The sequence below is a fragment of the Stegostoma tigrinum genome, chromosome 8 (genome assembly GCF_030684315.1).
Source record: "Stegostoma tigrinum isolate sSteTig4 chromosome 8, sSteTig4.hap1, whole genome shotgun sequence".
Taxonomy (NCBI): domain Eukaryota; kingdom Metazoa; phylum Chordata; class Chondrichthyes; order Orectolobiformes; family Stegostomatidae; genus Stegostoma; species Stegostoma tigrinum.
Genome location: NC_081361.1, coordinates 103,614,753 through 103,628,177, shown reverse-complemented (window position 1 = coordinate 103,628,177; position 13,425 = coordinate 103,614,753). Strand labels below are relative to the sequence as shown.

The 13,425-nt window shown below is 46.2% G+C and overlaps 1 protein-coding gene across 1 annotated transcript in view; it reads right to left on the bottom strand.

The window, feature by feature from the left end:
- Positions 1-13,109, bottom strand: part of LOC125456018 (mitochondrial adenyl nucleotide antiporter SLC25A24-like) — a 60,542-nt gene extending 47,433 nt beyond the window's left edge. The window contains exons 1-4 of the mRNA XM_059648214.1: positions 12,826-13,109; positions 11,113-11,239; positions 6,669-6,756; positions 4,537-4,648 (exon numbers count right to left, since the gene is read on the bottom strand). Coding sequence (XP_059504197.1) covers positions 4,537-4,648; positions 6,669-6,756; positions 11,113-11,239; positions 12,826-12,987 — 489 coding nt within the window. The 5' untranslated portion in view covers positions 12,988-13,109. The remainder of the gene's footprint in view (positions 1-4,536; positions 4,649-6,668; positions 6,757-11,112; positions 11,240-12,825) is intronic.
- Between the last annotated feature and the right edge of the window lie 316 nt (positions 13,110-13,425).

Here is a 13,425-nt window from a genome sequence, read left to right as displayed (position 1 = left end):
CTTAACACTGCAACCCATTATAAATTAAAAATCTGTCTATATGCTCCTTAAATTCACTCAGTGTCCAAGCATCCACCACACTATGGGGTAGTGAATTCTACAGATTTATGACCCTTTGAGGGAAGTAATTTCTCCTTATCTTTGTTTTAAATCTACTGCCCTGTATCCTCAAACCATGACCTCGGATTCTAGGTTGCCCCACATGAGGAAACATCTGTTCTACGTCGACTTTGTCAATCCCCTTTAGTATCTTATATACCTTAATTAGATGTCCACTTGTTCTTCTGAACCCCAGACAGTATTGGCTTAAAGTGCTCAATCTCTCATCATAAAATAAATCCCTTATCTCTGAACTCAATCTAGTGAACCTCCTCTGAACTACTTCCAATTTAACTACATCTTTCCTCAAGTTAGGGAACCAAAATTCTAGGTGCGATCTCACTAATGCCTTGTACGGTCACTGCAACAATTTCTTTTTTACTCTGTTTCTTTAGCAATCCAAGCCAACATTCCATTTGCTTTCCTTATTACTTGCTGAAAAGATTCTGCATTTCATGCACAAGGATGCCCAGATCCCTCTGCACCAAACCACTCTGAAGTTTCCCTCAATTTAGATAAGAAGCTGCCTTTCTATTCCTGTTACCAAAACGGATAACCTGACACTTATCCATATTACCGGTATCTTCCTCAGTGACAACAGACACAAAATAATCATATAGTTTCTCTGCCATTTCTGTCTTACACAATATAAATTGTCCTGACTCCATCTGCAATGGACGCACATTTGTTTTAGTCAAAGATTTCCTTTCAAAATACTAAAAATGCTTTTCGTCTGTTTGTAAGAGATAACAAAGTGTTGAGCTGGATGAACACAGCAGGTCAGGCAGCATCTCAGGGGCACAAAAGCTGACCCATGAAGTGTCTAGGTCGAAATGTCAGCTTTTATGCTCCTGAGATGCTGCTTGGCCTGCTGTGTTTAACCAGCTCAACACTTTATTATCTCGGATTCTCCAGTGTCTGCAGTTCTCATTATCTCTTTCGTCTGATTGTATTTTTTTCATGTTCCCTTTCCTTGTCAGTTTTTTGTTCCTCCTTCCTCGTACTCAAACATCAGAATTACTGCTATTTCGTAGAACCATAGAATTTTACAGCACACAAGGAAGCCATTCATCCAATTGAATATGTACTGGCTTCTGAAAGAGCTAACCAGGTAGTCCCAATCTTCAGTCCTATCTCCATTGTCCTCTAACTCCATCACTTTCAAATATATATTCAGACAGATCTGAGTGTGCAGGTCCACAGTTCCCAGAAAGTGGCAACACAGGTAGCCAAGGTGATTAAGAAGGCTGAAGGCATGCTTGCCTTCATCGGCTGGGGCATGGAGTACAAGAGTTGGTAAAACATGTTGCAGTGATATAAAACCCTTGTTAGGCCACATTTGGAGTATTGTGTGCAGTTTTGGTCACCACATTACAGAAGGATATTGAAGCTTTGGAGAGAGCACAGAGAAGGTTCACCAGGATGTTGCCTGGTCTCCGCAACAATTGGCTATGAGGAAACGTTAAATAGACTACGATTGTTTTCACTGGAAAGATGGCAGCTGAGAGGAGACCTGATAGAGGTCGGCAAAATTATGAGAGGCATAGATAGGGTGGATAGTGAGAGGCTTTTTCCCGGGGTTGAAGTGTCAATTACAAGGGGGCACAGGTACAAGGTGAGAGGGGGCAAGTTTAAGGGAGATGTGTGAGGGAAGTTTTTGACACAGAGAGTGGTGACAGTCTAGAATGCACTGCCAGAGAAGTTGATGGAAGCAGAAACATTGAAGACATTTAAGAGACAACAAGATGGGTACCCAACAGGGAGGGAATGGAGGGATATGGATCGAAAAATGGCAGGTTTTTAGATTAATTAGGGTATGATGGTTGGCACAGACTTGGAGGGCCGAAGGGCCTATTCCTGTGCTATACTTTTCATTTGTACATTTGAATCCTGAGGTCCCTCTGCTCCCGTACTCTCCTCGAAGTTATATAATTGAGCCTGCATAATTTCTGTGTTTCTTCTACCAAAATGCATTACCTCCTGTTTCTCTGCATTAAAATTCATTTGTGTGGTGTCTGCTCACTTGGTCAATATGTCAATGTGCTGTCAAATTTGCTCAACATCTTCCTTGCAATTCATTTTTCCAGTATTATCTTTGCCTTTAGGACAAGCCTTTGCTTGTCTAAGATGGATTGTCCACAGTGTGTCAAAAAACAGTCACAAACATTCAGCCCCTCAAGCTTGTACCACCGTTCAATAAGGTCATGGCTGATCTGTGGCCTGACTCCATATACCTGCCTTTGACCCATACCCCTTAATACCTTTGCTTAAAAAAAACTATCTCAGATTTACAACTAACGAAAGATGCTGTATCCATTGCTATTTGTGGGAGAGAGGTCCAAACATAGAAGTGTTTTCTTAACGGTAAGGTCCTGGGGCGTGTTGCTGAACAAAGAGACACTGGGGCGCAGGTTCATAGTTCCTTGAAAGCAGAGTCGCAGGTAGAAGGAATAGTGAAGAAAGTGTTTGGTATGCATACCTCTGGTATTCAGTGCATTAAATATAGAGTTGGGAGGACACGTTGTGGCTGTACAGGGCATTGGTTAGGCCACTTTTAGAATACTGCTTTCAATTCTAAGCTCTCTGCTGTAGGAAAGATGTTGTGAAATTTGAAAGATTTCAGAAAAGATTTACAAGAATGTTGCCAGGGTTAGAGGGTTTGAGCTATAGGGAAAGACTGAATAGGCTGGGGCTATTTTCCCTGGAGCGTCGGAGGCTGAGGAGTGACTTTCTCAAACTTCATAAAATCATCAGGGGCATGGATAGGGTGAATAACCAAGGTCTTTTTCTCTAGGAGAGACTTCTTCACACAGAAGGTGGTGTTTGTATGGAATGAGCTGCCACAAGAAGTGATGGAGGGTGCGACAATTACACAGCATTTAAAAGGCATCTGGATGGTACATGGATAGGAAGGGTTCAGAGGGATATGAGCCAAATGCTGGCAAATAGCACTGAATTTATTTAGACATCTAGTCAGCATAGAAGAATTTAACCAAAAGGTCTGTTTCCATGCTGTACATCTGTATGACTCTATAATATCTCTCCCGAATGGTATAGCACTGATTCTCAGACTATGCCCCCGTTTGAGAATCCCCAAGATTGGAAATAGTGCAGAAAAGATAAACTGTCTTTGCCTGCTAATATCTTAAAGATTTCGATCAGATCACCTTTTGGCCTTCTAAATTCTGGAGAAAACAGGCACAATTTCTGTCAGAGATAATAGGAACTGCAGATGCTGGAGAATCCGAGATAACAAGGTGTGAAGCTGGATGAACACAGCAGGCCAAGCAGCATCTTAGGAGCAGAAAAGTCGACATTTCGGGCCTAGACCCTTCATCAGAAGAACATAGAACATTACAGCACAGTACCGGCCCTTCGGCCCTCGATGTTGTGCCGACCTGTCATACCGATCTCAAGCCCATCTAACCTACACTATTCCATGTACATCCACACGCTTATCCAATGACGACTTAAATGTACCTAAAGTTGGCAAATCTACTACCGTTGCAGGCAAAGCGTTCCATTCCCTTACTACTCTCTAAGTAAAGAAACTACCTCTGACATCTGTCCTATATCTTTCACCCCTCAATTTAAAGCTATGCCCCCTCGTGCTTGCCCTTCACCATCCTAGGAAAAAGGCTCTCCCTATCCACCCTATCTAACCCTCTGATTATTTTATATGTTTCAGTTAAGTCACCTCTCAACCTTCTTCTCTCTAACGAAAACAGCCTCAAGTCCCTCAGCCTTTCCTCGTAAGACCTTCCCTCTATACCAGGCAACATGCTAGTAAATCTCCTCTGCACCCTTTCCAAAGCTTCCACATCCTTCTTATAATGCGGTGACCAGAACTGTATGCAATACTCCAAGTGCAGCCGCACCAGAGTTTTGTACAGCTGCAGCATACGGATCTAGGCCCGAAGTATCAGCTTTCCTGCTCCTCAGATGCTGCTTGGCCTGCTGTGTTCATCCAGCTCCATACCTTGTTATCCCAATTTCTGTCATCTGTCTCATAACTTAACCACTGATATCCAGGTATTATACTTGTAAACCTGTATGGTAGTGTGTCTGAGGCAGATTCTCCCAGAACTGTGCCCCAAGTAGTTCTTCTCCAATCCCCTTACCATGCTGACTTGGAAATATCTTGCCAGGGATAGGGAGAAACTCTTCCACTCATAAACAGATCGAGAATCAGACAGCAGTTTAAAAGTGCCTTTCAGAAGAAACTTCCTAAAATGAATGGCTTGGGTATGAAATACACTGCCATGAAGTCTGGTGGAGGCAGGCTCGAATGAGGCAATCAAGTGAGCAATAAATAAGTCAAAATGCACAGAAAGCCATTACAGATGTGATGGGCCAAATGATCTCCTTCTGTACCATAACAATTCCGTGAAGCAATATACTTTACAATGAGTATGAAATCTCAACTCCACTGCTCACCGTTGAGTGCTTCCAGTAATGGACGATTTCTTGGATGTTGGTTGCTGGATTGAACAGGAAATGATCTCGCCATTCATTCCAGTCTACTGTCATTGTCCTGTCCTCGTCCATACTGTACCACAGAGAGCAAAAAATGGGTTAGAGGTAAAATGGTTCTCTACATTCTCCATCTCTGTTTCCTTATCAACAATGTGCCACCTCAACCTGATTAAGAAACTAGGAACAGGAATAGAGCATTCAGCCCCTCAAGTCTGTTCCACCATTCACTGAGATCATGGCTGATGTGTGGTCTAACTCTGTATGCCTGACTTCAGCCCATATCAACAAAGAAGAGTACAGTACATGAGCAGACCCTTCAGCCCACCAAACCTACACCAACACATGATGCCATTCTAAACTAAATAACCCTCTGTGTAAAAAAAACTTGCCCCTCACATCTCTTTTAAATTTACCCCTTTTACCTTAAAACTATGTCCCCCAAGAATTGACATTCCTGCCCTGGCAAAAAGACTCCGACTATCCATGCCTTTCATCATTTTGCAAACTTCTAGCGGGTCACTCCTCAGCCTCCGGCATTCAAATGAAAACACAGTTCATCCAATCTGTCCTCATAACTAATAACCACCAAGCCAGGCAACATCCTGGGAAACTGTTTCTGTACTCTCTCCAAAGTCTCCACATGCTTTCGGTTGTGTGACAACCAGAACTATTCCAAACGTGACCTTACTGAAGTTATGTATAGCTGCAACACGACTTGTCAGTTTTTATACGCTATGTCTCAACCAATGAAGCAAGCATGCCATATCCCTTCTTAACCACCCTATCCACTCGTGGTGCCACTTTCAGGGAACTGTGAACCTGGAGGGCCAGATCTCCCTCCACCTTTGCTTAACAAAAAATTGTCTGAGATTTAAATTAACAACTGATTCTACATCCACTACTGTTTGTGGAAGGGAATTCCAAATTTCAACCACCCTTTGTATGCAGAGGTGCTTGCTATCGTCTCCCCTGAACAGTCTGGCCCCAAGTTTTGAGACTATGTCTCTATACTAGGAGTATCAAAACACGATTATTAATGATGATGGTGGAGAAATGCAGATAGAAAGTGGAATTGTTACAAAGGAATGTAGATTGAGCACTGCAGAAACTGTAGTCCAAGTCAATATTGGAAAAATGCAGCTAACACAAACCAGCAAAGAAGTAAGAACTGAGAACGATATTAACTTAAAACAAAAACAGAAATTGCCGACAAAACTCAGCAGATCCGGCAGTACCAGGGAAGAAAGCAGAGTTAATGATGCATATTCGGTGACTCTTCATCACAACTTTGGTCATGAAATGTTAACTGTTCTTTCTTTCCACAGATGCTGTCAGACCTGCTGAATTTCGCCAGCAATTTCTGTTTTTGTTTCATATTCCCAACACGTCCCCCAAATCAGAGGAAAGAAGAATTAATGTCAATTGGAAAAGTGCCATCTGAAACACCAATTGAAACAGTTTCAATAGTAAGTTCCAAAAAGGACTCACATAAATAGTCGAAGAAAAAAAATGCAGCGTTGTGGGCCAGAGCCGGAAAGTGGGACTTAGTTGAGAAGCACCTGCAGAGATCTGGCACAGTCACAGGTTCCAAGTGGCATTCCTCTGTGCTGTCTCATTCTGTGACTCTGACACCACCCAGTTCAAGAGGGCAGTCCTCCATAACCTAATCATGGAAACTAGGACTACAGTCCACATTCAAGTCTTCCCAATTTTGCCCCAACCGTGACAATATCTACATTCAGAACATTGAGACCCTTCAGAGGCATTTCTCCCTGCGACTCCTGAAACAGCTTTTCTGATGAAGGGTCTGGGACCGAAACATCAGCTTCTGTGCTCCTAAGATGCTGCTTGGCCTGCTGTGTTCATCCAGCTCTACACTTTGTTGTCATGGAAACTAGGGATGGGCCATACATATCAGTATTGATACTGAGAATGAATAATAAAAATCATAACTTTATATAAAGTTAAAAAATTTAACAATAATTTAAATCACAGAATGTTCTTGATTCATTGAGCAGCATGCAAACAAGGTGCCATCATCAGGGAAATATTGGATAAATAAAACGGGGAGAAACTTTATCACAATTGCTCACCTTTGAAGAATCTTTTCTGCTTTTTTAAGATTGATATTCATTCCCAGTGACTTAAGAGACTCAACAATCTCAGCAGCATCAATCTTCCCTAAAACAATAAAACAGTCTTTCAGTGAAATGCTCAAACTAAAGGAATCACCCTGTCCAGGACCGGTGGTAGAGACAGACATAATATGAAGGGTGAAGGCATAAAGGGAGAGAGAGACTGGATAAGGCTGAGGGGTATAGGGAGAGAGACACTACAGAACTGAGGAGTACAGGAAGAAATACTGTACAAGACTTAGAAGTACAGAGAGAGAAACACTGCACAAGGCAGAGAATCATGGAGAGAGAGAGAAAACTGTAAGAATGAGGGATACAGAGAGAGAAACACTGCACAAGGCAGAGAATCATGGAGAGAGAGAGAAAACTGTAAGAATGAGGGATACGGGGAGAGACACTGCACAAGGCAGAGTCATGGAGAGAGAGAGAAAACTGTAAGAATGAGGGATACGGGGAGAGAAACACTGCACAAGGCAGAGAGTCATGGAGTCATGGAGAGAGAGAGAAAACTGTAAGAATGAGGGATACGGGGAGAGACACTGCACAAGGCAGAGAATCATGGAGAGAGAGAGAAAACTGTAAGAATGAGGGATACGGGGAGAGACACTGCACAAGGCAGAGAGTCATGGAGAGAGAGAGAAAACTGTAAGAATGAGGGATACAGGGAGAGAAACACTGCACAAGGCAGAGAGTCATGGAGAGAGAGAGAAAACTGTAAGAATGAGGTATACGGGGAGAGACACTGCACAAGGCAGAGAATCATGGAGAGAGAGAGAAAACTGTAAGAATGAGGGATACAGGGAGAGACACTGCACAAGGCAGAGAATCATGGAGAGAGAGAGAAAACCGTAAGAATGAGGGATACAGGGAGAGACACTGCACAAGGCAGAGAATCATGGAGAGAGAGAGAAAACCGTAAGAATGAGGGATACAGGGAGAGACACTGCACAAGGCAGAGTCATGGAGAGAGAGAGAAAACTGTAAGAATGAGGGATACAGGGAGAGACACTGCACAAGGCAGAGAATCATGGAGAGAGAGAGAAAACTGTAAGAATGAGGGATACAGAGAGAGAAACACTGCACAAGGCAGAGAGTCATGGAGTCATGGAGAGAGAGAGAAAACTGTAAGAATGAGGGATACGGGGAGAGAAACACTGCACAAGGCAGAGAGTCATGGAGTCATGGAGAGAGAGAGAAAACTGTAAGAATGAGGGATACGGGGAGAGACACTGCACAAGGCAGAGAATCATGGAGAGAGAGAGAAAACTGTAAGAATGAGGGATACGGGGAGAGACACTGCACAAGGCAGAGAGTCATGGAGAGAGAGAGAAAACTGTAAGAATGAGGGATACAGGGAGAGAAACACTGCACAAGGCAGAGAGTCATGGAGAGAGAGAGAAAACTGTAAGAATGAGGTATACGGGGAGAGACACTGCACAAGGCAGAGAATCATGGAGAGAGAGAGAAAACTGTAAGAATGAGGGATACAGGGAGAGACACTGCACAAGGCAGAGAATCATGGAGAGAGAGAGAAAACCGTAAGAATGAGGGATACAGGGAGAGACACTGCACAAGGCAGAGAATCATGGAGAGAGAGAGAAAACTGTAAGAATGAGGGATACAGGGAGAGACACTGCACAAGGCAGAGTCATGGAGAGAGAGAGAAAACTGTAAGAATGAGGGATACAGGGAGAGACACTGCACAAGGCAGAGAATCATGGAGAGAGAGAGAAAACTGTAAGAATGAGGGATACAGAGAGAGAAACACTGCACAAGGCAGAGAGTCATGGAGAGAGAGAGAAAACTATAAGAATGAGGGATACGGGGAGAGACACTGCACAAGGCAGAGAATCATGGAGAGAGAGAGAAAACTGGAAGAATGAGGGATACGGGGAGAGACACTGCACAAGGCAGAGAGTCATGGAGAGAGAGAGAAAACTGTAAGAATGAGGGATACAGGGAGAGAAACACTGCACAAGGCAGAGAGTCATGGAGAGAGAGAGAAAACTGTAAGAATGAGGGATACGGGGAGAGACACTGCACAAGGCAGAGAATCATGGAGAGAGAGCGAAAACTGTAAGAATGAGGGATACAGGGAGAGACACTGCACAAGGCAGAGAATCATGGAGAGAGAGAGAAAACTGTAAGAATGAGGGATACAGAGAGAGAAACACTGCACAAGGCAGAGAGTCATGGAGAGAGAGAGAAAACTATAAGAATGAGGGATACGGGGAGAGACACTGCACAAGGCAGAGAATCATGGAGAGAGAGAGAAAACTGTAAGAATGAGGAATACAGGGAGAGACACTGCACAAGGCAGAGAATCATGGAGAGGGAGAGAGAAAACTGTAAGAATGAGGGATACGGGGAGAGACACTGCACAAGGCAGAGTCATGGAGAGAGAGAGAAAACTGTAAGAATGAGGGATACAGGGAGAGACACTGCACAAGGCAGAGAATCATGGAGAGAGAGAGAAAACTGTAAGAATGAGGGATACAGAGAGAGAACCACTGCACAAGGCAGAGAGTCATGGAGAGAGAGAGAAAACTGTAAGAATGAGGAATACAGGGAGAGACACTGCACAAGGCAGAGAATCATGGAGAGAGAGAGAAAACTGTAAGAATGAGGGATACGGGGAGAGACACTGCACAAGGCAGAGAATCATGGAGAGAGAGAGAAAACTGTAAGAATGAGGGATACGGGGAGAGACACTGCACAAGGCAGAGAATCATGGAGAGAGAGAGAAAACTGTAAGAATGAGGGATACAGGGAGAGAAACACTGCACAAGGCAGAGAGTCATGGAGTCATGGAGAGAGAGAGAAAACTGTAAGAATGAGGGATACGGGGAGAGAAACACTGCACAAGGCAGAGAGTCATGGAGTCATGGAGAGAGAGAGAAAACTGTAAGAATGAGGGATACGGGGAGAGACACTGCACAAGGCAGAGAATCATGGAGAGAGAGAGAAAACTGTAAGAATGAGGGATACGGGGAGAGACACTGCACAAGGCAGAGAGTCATGGAGAGAGAGAGAAAACTGTAAGAATGAGGGATACAGGGAGAGAAACACTGCACAAGGCAGAGAGTCATGGAGAGAGAGAGAAAACTGTAAGAATGAGGGATACGGGGTGAGACACTGCACAAGGCAGAGAATCATGGAGAGAGAGAGAAAACTGTAAGAATGAGGGATACAGGGAGAGACACTGCACAAGGCAGAGAATCATGGAGAGAGAGAGAAAACCGTAAGAATGAGGGATACAGGGAGAGACACTGCACAAGGCAGAGAATCATGGAGAGAGAGAGAAAACTGTAAGAATGAGGGATACAGGGAGAGACACTGCACAAGGCAGAGTCATGGAGAGAGAGAGAAAACTGTAAGAATGAGGGATACAGGGAGAGACACTGCACAAGGCAGAGAATCATGGAGAGAGAGAGAAAACTGTAAGAATGAGGGATACAGAGAGAGAAACACTGCACAAGGCAGAGAGTCATGGAGAGAGAGAAAAAACTATAAGAATGAGGGATACGGGGAGAGACACTGCACAAGGCAGAGAATCATGGAGAGAGAGAGAAAACTGGAAGAATGAGGGATACGGGGAGAGACACTGCACAAGGCAGAGTCATGGAGAGAGAGAGAAAACTGTAAGAATGAGGGATACAGAGAGAGAAACACTGCACAAGGCAGAGAATCATGGAGAGAGAGAGAAAACTGTAAGAATGAGGGATACAGGGAGAGACACTGCACAAGGCAGAGAATCATGGAGAGGGAGAGAGAAAACTGTAAGAATGAGGGATACAGGGAGAGACACTGTTCAAGGCAGAGAATCATGGAGAGAGAGAGAAAACTGTAAGAATGAGGGATACAGGGAGAGACACTGCACAAGGCAGAGTCATGGAGAGAGAGAGAGACTGCAAGACTGATGGATACAGGAAGAGAGATACAGGGTACAGAGAGGGAGGGACAGAGAGAGAGAGGTATTCCTGTAAAGTTCTTTAAACAGAGGGTGGTGGGTACCTGGAACGCATTGCCAGTGGAAGTGGAAGATGCAGACACGATAGTGTCTTTTAAGATGTATCTGGACAGGTACATGGGCAGAGAGCAAAGGGATACAGACCCTTAGAAAATAGATGACAGGTTTAGACGGAGGATCTCGATCGGTGCAGGCTTGGAGGGCCGAAGGGCCTGTTCCTGTGCTGTAATTTTCTTTGTTCTTTGACTGCAAGACTGAAGGGTACAGGTAGATAAAGGGAGAGAGACACTGTTCAAGACTGAGGGGTGTAGGTAGTAACATGCAACACAGGACTGAGGGCACATGGAGTGGCATGCTTGACAGGACTAAGGGCAGAGAAAGTGACAGAATAACAGGTGCATTTCTATTGTGGCAAGGTATAATAATGCTGACCATCATTATTTTTATCCAAACTCTTGAAGGCCAGTTTAAGTTTCTTCTCATGGTTTCGGAGATAGTCACTAAAGTCTGCAAAGTCCAGTTGCTCGTTATTTTCTCTGCCCGCAGAACGAAATATTTTCTGTGACAAAAATAAAATGTAATACTGGTGAAAAATTAGATGTACAACATCTAACAGACAGCATAATGTAGGAATGATCATCTGACCATTGATGTTTATGCTAAATGGTGAAGAATCAAGAATTCAAGACAGAAATAGAATATTTGACCCATTGTAGCTGTGGAAACTCTTCGAAAGAGACATGGCAATGTTGAATGCTGCCTTCTTTTTGCAGCATCGCTCCAGAGATTGGGTTTGGGGGTGGTGGCAGGGGTAGGTAGGAGATGAAAGGAGTAGTGGAGGAGGAGGCAGGGACAGGGAGATGAAGGTTGGAGTTAGGGAAGGGAGGGGATGGATGCAGTAGGAAGGGAAGAAGCACACATACAGAAATTGCTGGAAAAATTCAGCAGGTCTGGCAGCTTCTGCAGAGAAAGCAGAGTTAGTTACAGGTCCAGTAACAATTCTTCAGAACTGGACCTGAAACATTAAGGATGGCACAGTGATAGCACTGCTGCCCCACAGAAGGGGACCTGGGTTCAATTCCAACTTCAGGCCACTGCCTGTGTGGATGTTGCACATTCCCCCCGTGTCTGCACCCAGGTTTCCTCGGATGTTCGAATTTCCTCCCTCAGTCCAAAAGTGCACAGGCTAGGGTGATTGGCCATGCTAAACGGCACATCGTATTCAGAGATGTGCAGGCGAGGTGGACTAGGCACGGGAAATGCAAGTTACAGGTACGGGGTTATGCTCTTCTATGATTAAGTCTACGTTCTCTTCCACAGATGCTGCCAGCATCCACAGTACTATCCTGTTATTGAGGAGGGATGAGGTAAGGCCAGTTGGGAGGATGACGGTGAATGAAAGGTTTGGAGCGAAGCCGCATTCATGAATTGCACATAAATACACCCGCTGACCATCATCAGGGGAACCCAGCCCATTACCAGGAGAAGCTCTGGCCCGTCACTGGGGGGGAGCCTGCTGCCCATTACTGGGGCAACCCCCTGCCCGTCACCGGGGGGGGGAGTCTGCTGCCCGTTACCGGGGCGACCCCCTGCCCGTCACCGGGGGGGGAGTCTGCTGCCCGTTACCGGGGCGACCCCCTGCCCATTACCAGGAGAAGCTCTGGCCCGTCACTGGGGGGGAGCCTGCTGCCCATTACTGGGGCAACCCCCTGCCCGTCACCAGGGGGGGGGGAGTCTGCTGCCCGTTACCGGGGCGACCCCCTGCCCATTACCAGGAGAAGCTCTGGCCCGTCACTGGGGGGGGAGCCTGCTGCCCGTTACCGGGGCAACCCCCTGCCCGTCACCGGGGGGGGAGTCTGCTGCCCGTTACCGGGGCAACCCCCTGCCCGTCACCGGGGGGGGAGTCTGCTGCCCGTTACCGGGGCGACCCCCTGCCCATTACCAGGAGAAGCTCTGGCCCGTCTCTGGGGGGGGGGGGGGGGGGGGCCTGTTGCCCGTTACCGGGGAAACCCCCTGCACATTACCAGGGGAACCCGCTCCTCGTTACCAGAGCAACCCCCTGCCCGTTACCGGGGGAAGCCCTGTCTCTCTGACCCATGAGTACTAAGTTATGGTGATCCCTGGGCCGGTTTCCAGGCTCCCCACCTGCTGGGCCTCGGGCGCCAGGTGGAGGCCCCGAGCCTGAAGAGCTGCCCGGATCTCGGACACATCGACGCGGCCGTCCCGGTTCACATCGAGCTGCGAGAAGAGCTCGGAATACCGGCGCTCCAGGAGCCTTTCCTCCGGCTGTGAGCCTCCAGCAGACATTGGGGAATCCGGGATCGACTGGATCAGGATCTGCAGGGATCCGAAACAGGGAATGAGATGAAGCCGGATCCTGGGAGCGGCTCTAAGTTCCGCACTGGGTGTGGATCTGAGCAGGAAATAGTGCTGGAGACAGGGCGGGTAAGGGAGGATCCGAGAGAAAAACACTCACTTCCAGCTGGGCAACGGGGAGAGTAATAACAGGAGTAACAAGGGAATGGGTGCAGTAACAGCAGCGGAACAGGGTGCAGTAATAACAGGGGAACAGGTTACAGTAACAGCCGGGTTACAGGGTGCAGTAATAAGAGGGGAATAGGGCCCGGTAATAGGTGGGGAACAGGGTGCAGTAACAGCTGGGGAACAGGGTGCAGTAATAACAGTGGAATAGGGTGCAGCAATAACAGGGGAATAGAGCCTGGTAATAGCTGGGGAACAGGGTGC